This window comes from Chiloscyllium plagiosum, unplaced genomic scaffold (genome assembly GCF_037043375.1).
Source record: "Chiloscyllium plagiosum isolate Xiang-an unplaced genomic scaffold, Cpla_swu_hap1 HiC_scaffold_7, whole genome shotgun sequence".
NCBI classification, from domain to species: Eukaryota; Metazoa; Chordata; class Chondrichthyes; order Orectolobiformes; family Hemiscylliidae; genus Chiloscyllium; species Chiloscyllium plagiosum.
The window spans coordinates 67,079,805-67,100,519 of record NW_028270145.1 but is presented as its reverse complement, the minus strand read 5'-3'; the positions used below and the strand labels follow the sequence as shown (position 1 = coordinate 67,100,519).

At 39.5% G+C, this 20,715-nt stretch overlaps 1 protein-coding gene and 1 long non-coding RNA gene across 3 annotated transcripts in view; one reads left to right on the top strand and one right to left on the bottom strand.

Annotated features, from left to right (window-relative positions):
• Positions 1-20,715, top strand: part of ifih1 (interferon induced with helicase C domain 1) — a 123,854-nt gene that overhangs the window by 30,809 nt on the left and 72,330 nt on the right. The window contains exon 4 of the mRNA XM_087989098.1: positions 14,030-14,131. Coding sequence (XP_087845224.1) covers positions 14,030-14,131 — 102 coding nt within the window. The remainder of the gene's footprint in view (positions 1-14,029; positions 14,132-20,715) is intronic.
• The window catches only part of LOC122551635 (uncharacterized), an 80,535-nt gene that overhangs the window by 14,414 nt on the left and 45,406 nt on the right, over positions 1-20,715 (bottom strand). For both annotated transcript variants that reach the window (XR_015757695.1, XR_015757696.1), the window contains exon 4: positions 6,188-6,315. This is a non-coding gene — a long non-coding RNA (uncharacterized LOC122551635). The remainder of the gene's footprint in view (positions 1-6,187; positions 6,316-20,715) is intronic.

The window sequence follows — 20,715 nt, the reverse complement described above, 5'->3', positions numbered from 1 at the left end:
TGTTTCTTTCTTTTACCCCTCAAACCTTTCTTTCCTTCTAAAAGTAAATTTGCCTCTAAATTAAATGAGAATGTGAAATGTGACTGTCTGCCCACTCTTTCTACTTGTCCTTTCTCTCTCTGTTTCCTTCTGGCTCTCAGTTATTAGAATGTGATAAATTCTATCTCTCTTTCACTTTAAATTAAAATTTATGTGAATTAAACAGAGGTTGACTTAAATTTTCAGCTGATGAATTTTTATGAAAATTGAAGTTATAGTAAATGAAGAGAAACTGTGGCTCTCTTTACTTTCCGACTAACACACTGCTCTCATCAATGAGAAAATTCACCTGATTCTTTCTCTGTTAGTTCATTAAGAGCTGAGAGACAGAACATTGGTGAGTTTCTTCCTCTATCTGTCAACTTAACACTGGCATTTCAGGTTGCCAGAAGCTGCCAGCCAATCAGAGGCCAGAAGTTTCTGGGTCATAAAGTTGACTGGTTGATGACTGCTCCAGCTGCAAGAAGCTAGGGTTTTAAAATATCTCCTTGTAGCAGGGTCTGGCTCATGGAGACAGCGGTGGGGGGGGGGGGCCTGAAGGGTCAGAGGCAGTGGGAGATACCAGAGATTGTCGGCACCACATTCTCTTCCTCAGCAGACAGGTTGCGTTGCTTTCCCCATCAAAAACTAGTTACCTTTTCCGCTCACTGAGGGATGTAATAGAATGGGGAGGTTGTGAGTTAGGGCCTTTACATGTCCATTAATTTACCACTTAAAGACCTTAGTTGCTAGCAAATCAAAACTAAATCAACCAGCAGTTAATTGCAGAGTGGGGAGATGGGGGAGGGGCAAATTTCTGTCCAATGTCAACTTGTTCAGTTATTTTACTTTTTTGTCACTTCTCTCGTCAGTTCCAGGGAGAATAATATTCCATCTGTGTCTGTCTTTCAACTCTCTCTCTCCTGCTTATTCTCTCTGACACTTGCTCTTACCCATTTAAAAAACAAATTGATGTGAATTTAACTTCAAAGTTTTGAAATTTCAAAGCCCTCTTGCTTTTCAAAATTAGTTGAAGAGCTGCTAAGTAGAATATGCTAGAAGTTGGGCATAAAGTCCACCAGTATATTGATGGAATAACATGAAATCTTTTTGGGAAGTTAGAGATGTGACACAAGTTCAAATTTAGCTTTCAAATTCAGCTCAGAGTGGAAGCTTTGGCCAAAACTATCAAGATCAAGACCACATTTTGAGAGCAGATCATGCTGACAAGAATAAACTTTAAACAAGGTATTAAAGGCACAAGTCCAATATTATTTCAAGATACTTTATGGATGTGGCACAATTCTCCCCCTTTTCTCAGCTTTCAGTTATCTATCACAAGATATATGTCAGAGGAGTGTTTCAGTTTCTTGAGTGCCATGAATTTCAAGAGGAGTCACAAGACAGACTTTCTTGTAAGTTTCAGTCAAAAGATTTGGTATTTATTTCTCACAGTTTCCAAAATGTAATCATAACAATCCACACACTATTCTCATACATCCCAATGTCGGCATACAAAAGAATAGATGATTGCTAAAGATGGAACAGGCACTTATAAAGTTCCGTGGGTCAATATTACTTTGCTTCTACCGGAAAATCTTTGCAGGCTTGGAAATTCTCCCCTTGTTAACTGATGAAGAAAAAAAAAGTTCACAAGTTTCTAGTAATAAACTCACAATAATGTTCCAAAACAATAGCAGGTTTCTAACATTTCAGGTGATCTGTGATCGAAGCTATAGGAGAACTATACTTTGGCAGTTATGTGCCAGTCTCTGCCAAAGGTGGCTACTGAGGCAGGGTCCTCTCTTGTACTGGATGAAAAAAGAATTCCCTCTAGTTTTCACATTACAAACTGCCCTACTGGGATGTCCTTGTTGATTAGTAAAGTATTGACTCTCTCCCCCTCTCTCTCTCCCTCTCTCTCTCCCTCTCTCTAACCAGTTACAATCATGTGATGACTATATTGATCTTTTCCATTTTTCACAAAATGGGTTGAAACCTATTTAATGACACATAATGGGGGAAATATTTGATATGCGACCCACATTCTAGCTTTGAGTATGCTGTTCAATAAATTCAGTTGAAATTGCATTTTCATAGGGCTAGCAATTACTGCAATTTTTAAATCGCTTTCATTGAAATGGTGAGAAACCATCAACCACATCTGTGAAGATAATGTGCATTTTATTAAGTACCTTCAGAAATATGTTTTGACATGTGTGTGCCTGTCTGAACACAAACCACAAAGATAAGTCTCTTAACTCTCCGGAGTCCATTTTGTGAAAGTACAGCATCCATTTTTGATGTTGCTTTTACAAGTAAAATTTTGATTTCCCTATAAACTTTAGGATGTGAATGTAACATTATAAGCTACTTCATTATTATAAAATCTGCAACTATTGCTTAAATTATTACTTTGGTCATTAGAAATTTCAGTTACTGGCCCTCAGTAATCTTTATCTTGCTGAAAACTTTTCTGGTTGTGTCTTACCAAATAGTAAATCCTACTCACCTATCGTCCTTGTCATTGCTGATATATCTATAGACTAATATTGCCAGTGCCTAAAATTCTCATCTTTTTCCTAAAATCCCTTCAAGGACTTGTTCAAAGATAGGTACAGTGACAGGTAGCATTGAGGAGGCAGGGAGGCTGCAGAAGGATTTGGACTGGAGTGGGCAAAGAAGTAGCAGATGGAATACAATATGGGAAAGTCTGTGATCATGCACTTTGGTAGGAAGACTAGAGGAATGGACTGTTTTCTAAATGGGGAGAAAATTCAGAAACCTGAAGTGTAAAAAGACTTGAAAGTTTTAATCCAGCATTCTCTTGAGCTAGTTCGGAAGACAAATGCAATGGTGGCATTTATTTTGAGAGGACTTGAATATAAAAGCAGGGGTGTGCTTCCAAGGCTCTATAAGACTCTAATTGGACCACATTTGGAGTGTGGGGGCAGTTTTGGGCCATATATCTCAGGAAGTATGTACTTGCCTTGGAGCATGTTCAGAGGAGGTTGATGAGGATGGTCTCAGGTATGAGAAGCTTAACATACAAGGAATGTTTGAGGACTCTGGGTCTTCCTCGATGGAGTTTAGAAGGATGAGGTGGGATCCAATTGAAACATACAGATTACTGAATGGCCTGGATAGAGTGGATGTTGGGAAGATGTTTCCATTGATAGGAGAGACTAGGACCAGAGGCTAGGCCTGAGAGTAAAGGCAAGACCTTTTAGAATGTAGATAGGGATAAATCTCTTTAGCCAGAGAATGGTGAATTTATGGAATTCATTGCCACAGAGGGCTGTGAAGGCCAGGTCATTGAGTATATTTAAAACTGAGATAGATAGGTTCTTGTGTATCAAGGGGGTCAAGTGTTACATGGAGAAAGTGGGAGAATGGAGTTGAGAAACTTGTCAACCATGATTGAATGGTGGAGCAGACTCGGTGGGCTTAATGTTCCTATGTCTTATGATCTTATGTTTCATCCTGTATGTATCTTTCTCTGTTTATAAACATCTGAAGATTTCCTTTTATTTATCTCACATCTTGTGCATTCTTTTCTCTTTCCCCCCATTATAGGCGTCTGAGTCTTGAATGGTCTGGATCTCATGCTCTGAAATTTCCTTCCAAAACACCCCCATCTTGCCCATCTTTCAGACTTCTTTTAAGAGCCTCTTTAAAACTGACCTCTTTGGCCATTTCTTTTTCGATTAGTATCAAGTTTTTAATTTCACCTTTATTGAAGGAGTTAGAAATTGTTCTCTATGTTAAAAATCCTACACAAAAGATTATCATCAGAGAAGTGTTTTAAAACCATTTCCCCCATTTACATTCAGGAAAGAACTTTCACACAGAACACAGGGAATTTGCATAAGACCATCCTACATCTGATGGAAAGTTCTAGTCTTTAATCTAAAACAAAATGCAAATTTCTTAGTTTTAGAAAATCTGTTTGGAGTAGAATTTAACAAAATTGCTCTCTCAACCTGAATTGTCGATGTATTTCTGAATGCACCTCCAATTCTGGATACTAAGTTTTTTCTGTTCCTTCAAAATGCATCCTCCTTGAAACTTGTTCTATCTGGCTCCTCAAGTTTTCATTTTTCCCCATTGTGCATTTCTCCCTAGCCTTATTCTGTACAAAACTAGAAAAACTGACCTGTGGGCTACACCCCTAAATGAATTCTTCCCCTAAGACATGCATTCTAAATGTAGCCTCAATCTTGACTGAAATATTGCCCATATTCCTCCTGTGTTCTTTTACAAGTTTCTTCTAACTCTTGCCATAAATATTTTTGATTCCTATCCCTTAACTTTCCACTTCCATTTGTCCTCTCCAACCCCAATTACACTTCCTCATCTGTTCCCCATTTCTTATTTTCTTTATTGTTTTAATTTGCATTTTCCATTGTTCTCTTTTTTCTTCCATTTATTTTTCCGATTCTAACTCTGTCTCCATCACTCTTAATTTAATTCCTACTGCACCTGTCTTTTTGAATGAGAAATGTTGCTTGAAATGCCAGGTATGGAGGTGCTATGTACTGCAGGTCACATTTGTCAATGCCAAATGCAGAAGAAACTCAGCCTCAGTAGCTGTCTTCTTGACTCTCTCTCCTGCAAGCTTGCTAATTCTGTAACCAATTATACTTCAAATCTCTTCCTATTTAAACTAGGTACTTTAGCTAATTTAGACTTTGAGTGTTAGTGCATTATGGGCCATATCGATTCAGATGCACTTATACATTTCTCCAGAATTTCATTTTCAAAATGAAAGTTGGGAGATATAAAAACATATGGGTTCCAATCAATATCGTCCATTTTGCAGTATCACCCAGTGTCAAAATTACCTACAGCCTCCATATCTTCTCACTTTCCTCAGTCCCTTGTTGCTTATGTTTTGCTTTCTCTCTGTTCCTTTCAAACACTAACTTCACTCGCAACAATGTAATCAACATTGGGCGGCACGGTGGCACAGTGGGCGGCACGGTGGCACAGTGGTTAGCACTGCTGCTTCACCGCGCCAGAGATCCGGGTTCAATTCCCGCCTCAGGCTACTGACTGTGTGGAGTTTGCACGTTCTCCCCGTGTCTGCGTGGGTTTCCTCCGGGTGCTCTGGTTTCCTCCCACAGTCCAAAGATGTGCAGGTTAGGTGAATTGGCCATGCTAAAATTACCCGTAGTGTTAGGTAAGGGGTAAATGTAGGGGTATGGGTGGGTTGCGCTTCGGCGGGTCGGTGTGGACTTGTTGGGCCGAAGGGCCTGTTTCCACACTGTAATGTAATCTAATCAACGACCTGTCCTCTCCACTTGGCCACGTTGCCTTGCACTGTCACTTCTTTACTTCTTTCACATTTCACCCCATCTGGCCATTATTCTGTCAGTCCACAGTGCTTCATATCCCGTCACGATCTGTGCTTCGTTGACTGTCAGTCAAACCTGTACTCTTCCCATAGACGACTACCGCCAAAGCACAAAGCTGATGGGTGTAAGTGAGCAGGCATGTGCACTGTAGGTGATAGACCTGAGTGAAATAAGGCAGGCGAATGGTCAGCAATGAGTTCGGGCAGAGATTGAATCAGTTGGCATGGGTAATTCAGAGTGTACAGCTGGAAGCCTTCACTTCCAAGGGCTAGCAGGCCAGGCGAGAGGAAACAAGTAGGAGAGCAAAAAGGACCTGATCTGAAACTATATTACATTTTTAAAAATCTAACTTGGCAGTGGCTTAAAATGAAACTGATATGAATTAAAATTCAGATACTTATTTAAGAGAAGTGTGGCACACTGAAGCACACTCTTTACTTTGCATTAAAGAAGATTATCTGTATTGTCAGCTAAAGAACAGACTGGGAAGGTGAAGCTAATAGATGAGTAGCAATGAGGGGATTGTAACTGAAGTACATAAAGATCTGATGCCCATATTGCACAATTCAAATAAATACAGAACTTTTAAAAATATTCCAAACTTTATACTATGTTAAAATAAAAACAGAAATTGCTGGAAAAACTCAGCAGGACTGGCAGCATCTGTGAAGAGAAAGCAGAGTTAACATTTTGGGTTCAGTGACCCTTCTTTAGAACCCATTAAAATATATTTTGGTTTATAATGCATGTTTACAATGATTTATACACCAAAGAATTTCCTCATTTGGAGAAATCTGAATGCATTGTCTTACTTTTGAATTGATGTTTGCTGTTGCTGTGTTCTTCCAAGAGGTGGCATTTTTTGAGTGTCATTATATTTTAAAACCAGCAGAGGGCAGTTACTGACCGCAAACACATGCAGCATTTGTAATTTGTCTTTCTGTGAAATAGGGTGAACAAAGAGCAATCATTAAACCACAGATAAATATGTCAAAAGTAAATCCACATATTGCTTTCAACAGTGCATTATACAGATGTTTGCACAGGTACAACAAAGAAGTGTCTTAGACACTGATGTGAACATTATTAGAAAATCATAGAATTGTGCAGTAGCAGACTATTTGGCCCATCATACCTGTACTGGCTCTTTTAAGGAACTGTGAAATTAAACCCATTTCCTTGATCTTCGCCCCATTGCTCTGAAACTTTCTTCTTTTCAAACTTACATTCTATAATTAACTTGAATACACTTTCATTAATGTTTCAGGCAATGCATGCCAGATTGTAAAGATTACTGAGCGAAAATGTCTCCTCATTTTGCCTCTCATTCTTTTGTGAATGATTTTAAATATATATCCTTTGGTTATTGGTTCTTCTATTATTTAAAATAGTATCTTTTTGTTCAACTCTACCAAACTCCTTCTTGATTTGTACCCCTATATTAAGTTAACCTTTAGCCTTCCCTGATGTAAGAGTGCAACATTAGTTTCTGATCTCTGCAAATGACTGAGGTCCTGCATCCCTGCTAATATTTTAGTCCTGATACTACCTCAACCTTTTCTAAGACCATGACTTCATTACTAAAGTATGATATCCCGAACTGAACATTGACCTGGATGTTTACATTCCACAATCTAACACTCGACAACATTACTGCTTTACCATCTCACTCGATTCCTGCACTCTGTATGTGCTGTCAGGCTACTTAGTCAGTGTTAATTGAGAAGTGAGTTGACATGAGATGAAAGTACAGTGTTAATAGTTGAGCAGGCTATTTTGAGATTCTTGGCCTTGGAAGTTAGCTGGTTTCTGGTTCCCCTTTTATCCTGGTTCCTTTTAAGCTAGCTCACCAAATAGGAGAGCAAAAGAAAACCTGATCTGAAACTACAATAAATGCTTAAAAATCTTACTTGGCAGTGGCTTAAAGTAAAAATGATATGAATTAAAATTCAGATACTTATTTAAGAGATGAGTGGCTCACTGAAGCACACTTTTTACTTTGCATTAAAGAAGATTATCTGTATTGTCAGCGAAAGAACAGACCTGTAAGGTGAAGCTAATAGACAAGTAGCAATAATAACTGACTTGCAGCACTCAAGGTGAGAGAAACTGTAATGCAGGGGTGGCTATTAGTTAATTCTTTGACTTTGACAAAACACTAGTGCTCAGGCCAAAGCTAATAAACACAAGTATTCAGCCCACTAACGCACGTAAGCACCTGATCCCATGAATACATACATATATCAAGGTTAAAACTTCACAGTAGACTCAATGTATTCTTGAAAAGGGGAAATGAAAATAATATGTCCACCCAGTTCATTATCTTTTCTCCCATCATATTCACAGTCTGAGATATACACAGGAGATTTCATGTCTGCTGGTGATGTATTTCTGTGTTTGAAACTTCCTTGACACCTTCAGGTGTAACATTCCAGATTTCCTCTCCAGACAGCCAATGAATTTACATAAGTTGTCATCTTTTAGCTGTAACTTCTTCTGTTACAAAACACCAATTGGAATTAAAAGTTCATTACGTCCGTAAGTGATCTAGGATTATTATCTGTGGTCATGACGAAATTTTAGTGAGGTGAGACAATAGGTTCAGAATTCTCATATGTTAAGTATAGGTGTGTGCACTACATGTTATCAGTTCCTAACCAACAAATTTAAGATTAATGAATGAAAAATTACTGGAAATGATATTTTAATCTGTGTTCCTACTACAACTAAGCCAATGCATTTGATGTTTTACTCCTAAAAGACATTAAATTATGTAATATGATATTACAGTATGTTGTGGAGTACCATTAAGTATTCTGATTTTCTGTGTTTCAAAGGGCATTCTTGAAAAATCTACTTCATTTGCATTAATTTGATTCATCCCATAATTTTTGAATTGTTCAAAATGTCTCACAAACAATTATATACTTCTGTAATGTAGCCATCGTCGAATGTTGGGAAGCACAGCACCACTTTGTACACACTAATGTCCCATAACCAGCGATGGGATAAAAATTTAAGTAATATATTTTGGTGAAGCTGCCTGAAGGATAAACATTGGCCAACATATCAGGAGATTTCATTTAATCTTTGTCATACAATGACATTGCACCTTCAAAATTTTAAGTTAAATTAAATTTAAATAATTAAGAATGCAGTTAGGGATTCATTTCAGCACCTTATTTGAAATATAGTACCTCTGACATTGTAATACTTACTGTCTCTCCTTTGGAGTAATAGGTAGCTAAGGTTTGTATGCATTTTCAGAACCTGACCACTCTGTGGCACTGCAGAATGACTTTGACTTTGGTGGGTGATTTTTGTATTCCCCCCCCCCCCCCCCTCCAAAACATCTTTGTTGTATTTCTCTTCAGGCATATTTCCAAATTCTTGTTTCAATCTCCCACCTTTGGTCAATATGCTGTATAGACTTAACTTTAAAGTTTTGAATCCTACTAGTTTTTTTCGTCTGTTATGGGATATGAGCATCACTGGCTGGGTCCGTATTTATTGCCCATCTCTAATTGCCCAGAGACCAGTTAAAAGTCAACCACATTATTGTGGATCTGGAGTTGCACGTAAACCTGAATGGATAAGGACAGCAGATTTCCTTCAGTAAAGGACATGAGTTAACCAGACGGTTTTATAAGATGATTGACATCGGTTGTATGGTCATTTTTTTTATTCTATACTTCTAATAAATTCAAATCCTATAGGTCCTATGGTGGGATTTCAAACTCACATTCCCGGATTATTGCCCTGGGACTCTGCATTACTGGCCCAGTGACATTCCCACTGTCCCATCTCCTTTCTACTAGACTAAGTTTCTCATTGATTTCTATCTGTTCTGTGTCTCTTGTGGACACCTGCTGTAACTGACTGTGGGAATCTCAGTGGGCCACTCTGATTGGTAGACACAGAGCCATCACCTTCACCTTGAATGTGTTCTTGTGTTTTTACCTCTCTCAGACATTCCTCCAAGTAATGTTTAATCAGAGGGAGGATTGATATATCAGTTCAAGGGAGTGCAGCAGGTGGTAATCAGCAATTTGAATTGACCTTGTTTGACCTGAAGTTATGAGATTTCATGGGATCCAGAGAAAATGGGCATTCCTAGGGTTATTCCCATCTGACTGTATACCACTGTGCATGCACATTTGGTATTTCTAGCCTTCTGAAAGATCAAGGCGTAGCCAGGTTTGATAATGTTGCAAGATAAAATGTTGGTTGACAGATATAATTGCTGATGCAAGTTTTGGAACTTTGTCAGTAGATCTCTTTGATTTATAAAACACGTCTCAGACATTTATGTCTTAAGTTATTACAGGCACTGAATTACTTTCAAAATGCAATATTACTGCTAAGAAGATAAACACATTATTGTATAACACTACACTGCATAATCACAATTGCTGAGAAGGAAAACAATTCAGGGGTTACAGAGCAAATCAGTCAAGGTCCACAAGACTATCGTGAAAGTGATAAAATTCTGAAATATCAAAGCAAGACAATTAAATCTAAGCAAGATATACTGTTTCTACTTTGCATAAGAACTTATCCAGGCCACATATAGAATACTATGTCCAGTTTTGGCAGCTTCACATGATGGCACTTTATTTCAAAGGTAGTCCACTTGAGTAGTGATCCTCAAGTATCTTGATTAAAGGACAAAATAACAAAGAATTGCAGATGCTGGAAATTTGAAACAAAAACAAATTGCTGAAGAAACTCAGATTGTCTAGTAGCATCTGTGGAGAGAAAGCAGAGTTACTGTTTCACGTTCAGTGATCTGTTTTCAGAAAGACCTCTTTTCCAACTGGTTAATAATCATGAATGTCCATTTTGATTATAATGAAAACACAAAAGTGCTGCCTGTAAAGACTGATTTAATAATGAATTTAAGATAACAAATCATTACATTGAACAATAATTTGTGGACTTTTTCACTGACATCGACAGGAATGAAGTAGAACAAACAAACCAGAGATGAGGGATAACTCTGACTTTACTAACCTTCTAACCCCATTTAAAATTGAACAGCCTATTATTGATACACTTATACAATCATTTCACAAATCATATCTAAATCATCTATTGTTCAATGAGTAACAGCAGGTTTACCTGATATAGATGTTTAACAGGTTAAAAGTAGGTTATTATTTTAAAAATAATTTTCATAAACATGCTCAGTTATTTCCTCTAGTCTTGAATATTCACTTGAAAGTAACTTCCTTGGAATAAGTGTACAAAACCAACCCAGTTTCTCAGTGATATTTAATCTTGGAAAAAGCTAATATTATTGCAACATGTTGGAAGCTTTCCTGAAGTGGCTGCTGGGTTGGGACAGGGGCGAGGCAGAGGGAGAGACTGTCACACATCCCCTTCCGGAATATGCCTTTGCAAAGAAGGTCTGGCGAGAGATGCAGTGGGTTTTGTTGAGGTTTGTCCAGAACAGCTCCATGACATGGGACTCTGTGGCCTGTGGACTATTCCCCGGGATGCACACCAAGCCAAATATCGATTGCACTTGGAAGATTATCAGCTCAGTGGAGTTGACCTTGACCTAGGATTGCAGACTGGCACATTCCAAGGTCCAGGACTATATGCTGAGTGACACACTAAAGCTTGGGGCAGCTACCGCAAGATCTATCCAGTGTGTTTCTGCCAAAGTAAAACAGGGAAATCGATTCAGTTATTAGACCCTCTTGGTGCCTCAAGTATATGTAAATATAGCCCTATGTAAGTAAGAAATGCGTTAGGTTTTTTGCAACTGCAGGGAATGCCAAATTCCAATGTTTGTTTGTTCTTTATGTGCAAAGACTGTACAGAACTGCTTCAGTAACTGTGTATGTATGTAAGTTTTTTTTATGAATACAGAAGTTTGGAAGTTTTGTGTAATTAACACAATTATAGGATTCAAATCAACAAGAGATGCCTACAAACAGAAAATGCAGCTGGCCAGACAGCTTACATTGACACTTGCTTACTGCATGAGTCCAAGTGGAATGTACTGAAGTATCACAAGAGTGGCTGACCTCCCACCATCTCTCCCCTCCTGCTAACTCACTGCGGAGGCATCAGAATGCTGAATATTCAATAATTTTGCAAATGGGAGTCTAGTGCTGGATTATAAAACTGGTGTTAATTTATAAAAGTGAATGGCTTGCTCTCCTCCATTTCCCCTCACCTCATGCCTTGTATTTCTTCTGCTGTCTTGCACCCATTTGATGGTCTTACAGGCATCCTGGAAAGTCCCCTTAGAGATCTTGTTCTTGTACCACAACTGCAAATTACTGCCTCTTCTAAGGACCTCCAACTACCAGATTGGACTAAGAACCATTTTAGTTTAGGGAAGTGTGGAGAAAAACTGACAACATGGAACTAGGTTAGCTGGTAAGAAGCACAGAAAGTCATTGATTTGTGTGATAAGTTACTGATTTATGCATTGTGTGTGGATTTGCAGCCAACGTTCAAAAGGGATTCAACTGCATTCTTGACAGTGCCATCATATGTGTAGAACCACAGGAGATAGGCGAGGTCCTCAGTGAATATTTCTCCTCTGAGTTTACCGTGGAGAAAGACATGAAGTCTTGGGAACTTGGGGAAGTTAATGGTGATATTTTGGGGATAGTCACATCACAGTAGAGGAGGTGTTGGATGTGTTCGAATGTATGAAGGTGAATAAATCTCCCGGTCTGGACCAGATATATCCAAGAACACTGTGAGAGGCTAGAGAAGAAATTGTGGGGGCCCTGGCTTATAAAGTTGCAGCATCGTTAGCTACAGGTGAGGTCCAGGAAGACTGGAGGGTAGTGAATGTTGTGCCATTATTCAAAAAGAGCTGCAAAGAAAAACATGGGAATTATATACCAGTAAGCTTAACATCTATGATAGGTAAGTTATGTGAGAAGGTTCTGAGGGATATGCATTTGGAAAGACAGGGTTTGATTAGGTGTAGTTAGTATGGCTTTGTGCGTGGAAGATCATTCCTCACAAATTGTTAGAGTCCTTTGATGAAGTAACCAGGATGATTGATGTGGCGGGGGGGGGGGGTGGTAGATGTAGTCTAAATGGATTTCAGTAAGGCCTTTGCTAACGTTCCACATGGTAAGCTGCTCTGGAAGATTAGATCGCATGGAATCCAGGGAGAGCTGGCAAATTGGATACACAATTGGCTTGATATTAGGAAACAAAGGGTAATAGTGGAAGGATGCTTTTTGGACTGGAGGCCTGTGAGTAGTGCTGTGCCTTGGGTCGATGCTGGGCCCATTGCTGTTTGTTATCTGTATCAATGATTTGGATGAGAATGTATAAGGCGTGATTAGTAAGTTTGTTGAAGACACTAACATAGGAGTATCGTGGTCAAGATGAAGGTTATCAGAAATTGCAGCAGGACCTTGATCTGCTGGGGAAATGGGCCAAGAAATAGCAAATAGAGTTGAATACAGATAAGTGTGAGGTGTTGCATTTTGGAAAGTCAAATCAAGGTGGGAGTTCCATAATGAATGGTAGGGCCTTAAGGAATGTAGTGGAACAGAGGGACCTTGGAGTTCAGACGCATGGTTCTCTGAAAGTGGAGTCACGGGTAGACAGGGCAGTGAAGCAGGCTTTTGGCACACTGGCCTTCATCATTCAGGGCATTGCATATAGAAGTTGGGAAGTTATGTTGCAGTTGTACAGGACATTGGTAAGGTCACACTTGGAGTACTGTGTTCAGTTTTGGTCAGCTTGCTGTATGAAGGATGTTATTAAACTGGAAAGAGTGCAGAAAAAATTTACAAGGATGTTGTAAGGACTCAAGGGACTGAGTTATAGGAAGAGGTTGGACAGAATGTAGGAGTCTGAGGGGCAGTCTTCTGGAAGTGTATAAGATCATGAGAGGCATGGATAGGGTGAATGCACTCAGTCTTTTTCCCAGGGTTGGAGAATCAAGGACTAGAGGGCATCAGTTTAAGGTTAGAGGGGAGAGAATAAAAAGGAACCTGAGGGGCCACTTTCTTACACAGAGGGTGTTATTCTTATGGAATAAACTGCAAGTGGACGTAGTTGAGGCAGGTACATTTACAACATTTAAGAGGTATTTGAATAAATGCATGGATAGGAAAGGTTTAGAAGGATATGGGCCAAGTGCAGGGAAATGGGTTAGCATGGTTGAACATTTTGATCAGCATGGACCAGTTTGGATTGAAGAGCCTGTCTCCATGCTGTAGGACTCTATGCCTTTATATCAATGTATAGAATATGGATAGCTCTTTGGGGATATGTCACCCAGCCATCAAAGACTGTTTAAGTTTTCTTAGACTTTTCCAGAAATTAGAGAGCAATTTCTATCTTTCCCCAAAATCAGTCAAAACGTCTTTTTCCATTTGTGTTTCTCAGAATGTTGTATTCAAATGGGCGTGGGTGTAGCAATTTTGTGAACACCATGCCAATTTAGGAAACCTCAAAGGACCAGATGATTTTTTTCCTCTCTATCTCTTTCCTTGTATTTTATGATGCTTTTGATTCTTGTCCTTCAGGGTAAAATGTAACTTCTACATATCAATGTATTGTATTGGAAAATGATGGCATTCATGTATAACGTAAGGCATATTGAACTTTATTTTATAGGATTAAGAAATTATTACTAGCAATTGTTTCCCTTTTTCCAACAGAATCTGTTCATGATTTAGCAGAGACAAGTATCTGCAGTTCAAATGATAGTCAACTAGAAAATGGAAGCTCTGGTGTGTCTGGAGATGAAAACGCCAATTCAGGTAAGGTGTTGTGTAACTTAATTGGCAGAGTATGTATAGAGTCTATCTAATAACAGTTATGAGCAGAATAAGAATAACAGCAGAATAAGAGACCTTGGAGTGCAGGTTCATAGCTCCTTGAAAATGGAGTCGCAGGTAGATAGGATAATGAAGAAGGTGTTTGGTATGCTTTCCTTTATTGGTCAGAGTATTGAGTACAGGAGTTGGGAGGTCATGTTGCGGCTGTACAGGACATTGGTTAGGCCACTGTTGGAATATTGCGTGCAATTCTGGTCTCCTTCCTATCGGAAAGATGTTGTGAAACTTGAAAAGGTTCAGAAAAGATTTATAAGGATGTTGCCAGGGTTGGAGGATCTGAGCTATGGGGAGAGGCTGAGCTATGGGCTGTTTTCCTTGGAGCGTTGGAGGCTGAGGGGTGACCTTATAGAGGTTCACAAAATTATGAGGGGCATAGATAGGATAAATAGACAAAGACTTTTCCAGGGGGTCGTGGATTCCAGAATTCGAGGGCATAGGTTTAGGGTGAGAGGGGAAAGATATAAAAGAGACCTAAGGGGCAACGTTTTCACGCAGAGGGTGGTACGTGTATGGAATGAGCTGCCAGAGGATGTAGTGGAGGCTGGTACAATTGCAACATTTAAGAGGCATTTGGATGGGTATATGAATAGGAAGAGTTTGGAGGGATATGGGTCGGGTGCTGGCGGGTGGGACTAGATTGGGTTGAGATATCTGGTCGGCATGGATGGGTAGGAGTGAAGGGTCTGTTTCCATGCTGTACATCTTTATGACTAAGAATACATAGAGAGGACATTCCTAAGGTTAGCATTACCTGAGCCAAGTTGAGCACACACTAGGCTACGGAAAGAAGGAAATTAGGTATTGTAAAGGCGTTGGTAAGAATCTTTTAATTGTCACTGTGTAAAGAAATGTTGCCAGCAGCAAGGAGGGTTGCTAATGTTTTTTAAGAGATGCTTCATCAAATCTTCCATCATCCTAAAAGCCATTATCATCCTTTAAGTCTTTCTGGTTTATGGAGCATAGTTTTCCAACTGCTCCTCAGAAGTGAGTTTATCATGCCTGTTGACATTCTGCTAAAACTCCTCTATGTGCTTTCTAATGCCTTTACATCTTCACTGAAGGGAGGGAAGCGTGGTAAACTGGGAATGTATTGGCTTAATATTTGTGGCGTGAAGAACATTGAAAACAAATATAAGGGACACACTTTTTTTTTAATTTGAAAGGCATCGGTCAATTAATGTTTTTTGGACTGGGAGGTGTTCACTGTAACCTTCCTCAGGGGTCAGTTTTTGAACTCATTGCTATTTACAGTTTTTATTATTGACCTAGACTCTGATGTAGAGAGTACTGCTATAAAGACTATAAGATGTAAGAGCAGGAGACCTTCCAGCCCATCAAGTCTGTAAATGATTTAGCAAAATAAAAACCAAAATAAAATTTAGCAAGATAATAGATAGTGATAAGGATAGCTATGGACATCAGGATAATACAGACAGGAAGGTGAAAAAAGCAGAAGCATGACTGATAGAGTTCAATGCAGAGAAGGTGAAGTGATGCATATTGAACTAATATTAAGAAAAGTTGGTACACTATAATCGGAACATTGGCACAAATTCAGACACTTCAAGGGCTGAGAATCGATAAAGGGGAGGTATTAAATAGGTAATAAAAGTAAAAGAATGCAAGTCTAACATGATGCAGGAGCAAAGGGACCGGATGTATATGTGTACAAATTATTGAAGGAGGTAGGAATAGTTGAGAGAATGGTTATTATAAAATTTAGCATTCTAGGCTGGATTGAAAGCTGTTTTGAGTATGAAAGCAAGGAGATTATTTTGAACTGGTATAGAACATTCAGCCTCAATAGGAATATTGCATTCAGTTCTGGGCACTACACTACTACATTAGAGATATTGCAGAAAAGCTTCATGAGAATACTCTCAGCCGTGAGGAAATTCAGTTAGGCAGGTAAACCGGAGAATCGGTTTCCTCGAAGAAGAGAAGATTGAGAGGAAATTAGACAGAGCTAGTCAATCTCATGAGAAGTCTGGATAGAGCAGTTAGAGAGAAACTGTTTTCGTTGGGATCAGGATCAAAGGATGTAGGGAGAAAGCCTGAATGTGGTACTGAGTTCATTAATCACTTGTGATCATATTGAGTGGCTTGAAGGGCTGAATGGCTAAAGCCTTTTCCTATTTACTATGTTTCTATGAGTTGACAAGACTCCTATGCACCTTTTAGTTCATAGCTATTTGTCTTCATTCATTGAATATGTATTTATCTCTTGTCTTTTCAATGGACTTGATATATACTGGATGAAGTAAATCTCAGTTTATATTGTTCTGTCTTCCCTTGTTGTGTTCAAATTGATCTCTAATCTTTTTACTGCTTTTTTTCTAATTGCATCCATACTTATTTGATAAAATTGGCAGATATAATAATATTGCATCAAGTTTCTGAAATTGCAGATGTAAATTATACACAATAGCAGGTCCTGCAACCAGCCCCAAGGTGGATACATGATTCATTAGAAATCCACTCTGACATAATCTCCTCTCTATGTGTACTCGTTCACCACCTCCAGTCTATTCCTATTTTTCTAAACATTACATGCAGAAATGCTATGATGTTGGTGATTTAGTCCTACAGAGATCTACAGCACGGGAAAAGGCCAATTGAATCTGCACCAGTCAAAAATAACCACTGAACTATTCTAATCCCATTTTCTAGCACTTGGCATGCTGCCTTGTATATCTGGGCATCTCAAGTGCATATTTAAATATTTCCTAAATGTTATGAGACTTTCTGACTCTATCATTCTTGCAGGCAGTGAGTTCCATATTTCCCACCAGGATCTGAGCAAAAACAAAAGTCCTTCACATCCCTTTAAGACTCCTGCCCTTACTTTAAATCTCTGCTCCCAAGTCATTGATCTTTCGACCAAGGGGCAAAGTTACTTCCTATCTACCCTGTCCATGCCCCACATAATCTTATACATCTCAATCATGTCTCCCTTCAACTTTCTCTGCTTCAGGGAAAACAATTTCAGTTTATTATCAACCTCTCTTCATAGCTAAAACTTTCCAGCCCAGGCAATATCTGGTACAGCTCTTCTGCACCCTGTCCAGTGCAATCACATCTGTCCTATCACTTGGATTCCAGAACTACGCACAAAACTCTTGCTGTGGCCCAACCAACTGATTATACAGTTCCAGCATAACCTCCCATAAACCTTAAATTTTATGCCTCAGCTAATAAAGACAAGTATCCCATATGCCTCCTTAACCTCGTTATCTACATCTTTTGCTATTTCAAAGGGCCACAGGACAAACACCCCAAGGTCCCTTTAATCCTCGGTGCTTTCCAGTGTCCTATCATACATTTTGTATTTGCTCGGCTTTTTTGTCCTGCCCAAGTGCACCACCTCACAATCCTGCAGATTGCATTTCATTTGCCACTGGTGAGCCCACCTGATCAGCCCGCCTATACACTCCTATAATCTCAGGCTGTCCTCCTCACTATTTACCATCCCATCAATTTTCGTATCATCTGCAAACTTACTGATCAACCCTCCTACATTCAAGCCTGAGTTGTTTATATATACCATAAATAGCTAGGGTCCCATCAGTGACCCCTATGGAACCTCTTTGGACACAGACTTCCAGTCAACAAAACACTCTTAATAATCAGTTTTTGCTACCTGCCATTCAGTCAATTAGCCATGGGATCTTACCTTCACTATCAGTCTCCCATGTGAGTCCTTATGAAAAACTTTGCTGAACTTCAAGTAATTTATGTTAATGTATATCCCTCATTAATATACCTGCTCACTTCTTAAAAAAAATTCAATCAAGTTGGTCAGAGATAACCCCGTAGCAAAACCATGCTGACTGTTCTTGATTAATCGGTCTGATTAACCCGGGAGCGTAGGGGGATGAAGGTGAGGCCTCTGCTGAGGACTGATCTTTCATCCTCAAAGAGGGGGAGGTCTGGAGGGATGGTGAAAACACGGCAGGGCTGGGAGCTAGGACCTGGTGTGGGACTTATCTGGTGCAGATTTCTCCAGCTTTCTCATTTCCCCTCCCCCCACCTTTTCTAAGTCCCAACCTTCAGACGCAGCACCGCCTTCTTGACCTGCAATCTTCTTCCCGACCTCTCCGCCCCCATCCCCTCTCCGGCCTATCACCCTCACCTTAACCTCCTTCCACCTATCGTATTCCCAACTCCCCTCCCGAAGTCCCTTCTTCCCTACCTTTTATCTTAGCCTGCTTGGCACACCCTCCTCATTCCTGAAGAAGGGCTTATGCCCGAAAGGTCGATTCTCCTGCTCCTTTGATGCTGCCTGACCTGCTGCGCTTTTCCAGCAACACATTTTTAAGTTATGTTGTTGATTAATCCACAACCACCTGATGAAGGAGCAGTGCTCCGAAAGTTACTGCTTCCAAATAAACCTGTTGGACTATAACCTGGTGTTGTGTGATTTTTAACTCCGTACACTGCAGTTCAATACCAGCATCTCCGAATCTTGATTAATCCTTGCCTCTCCAGATACAATCACGAGTCACTTGCTTTCCACAGCTGAAGTCTGTTTGCTTTACAACAGGAGTAATTCAAACCAATTTTTTTCCACCACCACTACTGTTTGCTTTGCTTTGTCTAAAAGGAAAATGGGCATATATATTTTCCCCATCCTCTAGAACTTTGTTTTTGCCCTAGCTAATCAGGCCATCAGTGAGGGGTACTAGACTAGTGAGAAAAAATCCCATTTCTAAGCATCCCTCAAATGGATATCTATCTAATACAGCGATGGGAGGGGGGAATAATTATAACAAAGATTCTGCCACTGCATTGTCATGGATGCATCTGGGAGCCTGATAGCTTCTCTGTTTTCATACATTTCCCCTGGGAACTGACTGGTTCCCAGCATCAAGGAGAGACAAATTAATACTATATTCTGTGGAGTAATCGATCATCGCTAATTATATTTCACTATACAGACTTCAGTCATGAATCTGTTCTGCATTTGTTTCTAAAAAGAAAAATCAAATTAAAAGTGTTCATTTTCATGGAATATGAAAAAGTGAGCTTATAATGTCAGCTCAACCCTGACCTTCGCTTTTCACAATTGACATTTACTTGGTGCCAACAACACAAGAATCATTGAAGCTGATTTTTCTACCCCTGCCCTGTGGCAGCTTTTTCATGTTTGTATAATGACTGATCACAATCATACTAGGTAAAGAGTAAAGAGTATAATTCAGTTTGTCATTGTTTTATCTGAAATGCTTTGCTGTGTAAAAACTTCTTTTTTGGAAGTCTCTTTCATAGATTGGGAGAAAAAAAATCCCAATGACATGAAACACACTGGAATACTTTATGACCCACATTGTTCACATTTAAATCACTCATGTGGACATCAATTAAGAACATTCATGTCCAAAAGCATGCCACCAGATGCTGACTGAGAGGCCTAAAATGTTTTCAAGAAATTAAAGATATCCAGATCCTTTGTTTGCTGTCAATGCAGAAATATTATCATCTGATTGCTATTGATCACAAGCCTGGAATCAATAGTTAGATCTGAATGAACATTTGTTTATGAGTGTTTTCGGTGATATATTATAAAACTATGCATTTCCATGTATGTGGAAATGCTGCTGAGATTTATTTTGCTACAATCCTTCGTACTGCTAAATTCAATTCTGTATGAGTAATGATTTGGAGGTGCCGGTGTTGCAGTAGCGTGGACAAAGTTAAAAGTCACACAACACCAGGTTATAGTCCAACAGGTTTATTGGGAAGCACTAGCTTTCGGAGTGCTGCTCCTTCATCAGGTGGTCCAAAAACTAGTGCTTCCAAATAAACCTGTTGGACTATAACCTGGTGTTGTGTGATTTTTAACTTTGTATGAATAATGATTAACTATGGTTTCCAAACCACAGTTCAGTGAAGAAACAATATCCTGGGTTTAAGTTTCTTGGCTTCAGTAAGGCGTTCGACAAGGTGCCCCATGGGAGATTGATTAGCAAGGTTAGATCTCATGGAATACAGGGAGATCTAGTCATTTGGATACAGAAGTGGAGTTGCAGGTAGATAGGATAGTGAAGAAGGTGTTTGGTATGCTTTCCTTTATTGGTCAGAGTATGGAGTATAGAAGTTGGGAGGTCATGTTGTGGCTGTACAGGACATTGGTTAGGCCACTGTTGGAATATTGCGTGCAATTCTGGTCTCCTTCCTATCAGAAAGATGTTGTGAAACTTGAAAAGGTTCAGAAAAGATTTATAAGGATGTTGCCAGGGTTGGAGGATCTGAGCTATGGAGAGAGGCTGAACAGGCTGGGGCGGTTTTCCCTGGAGCATTGGATGCTGAGGGGTGACCTTATAGAGGTTTACAAAATTATGAGGGGCATGGATAGGATAAATAGACAAAGACTTTTCCCGGGGGTCGGGGAGTCCAGAACTAGAGGGCATAGGTTTAGGGTGAGAGGGGAAAGATATAAAAGAGACCTAAGGGGCAACGTTTTCATGCAGAGGGTGGTACTTGTATGGAATGAGCTGCCAGAGGAT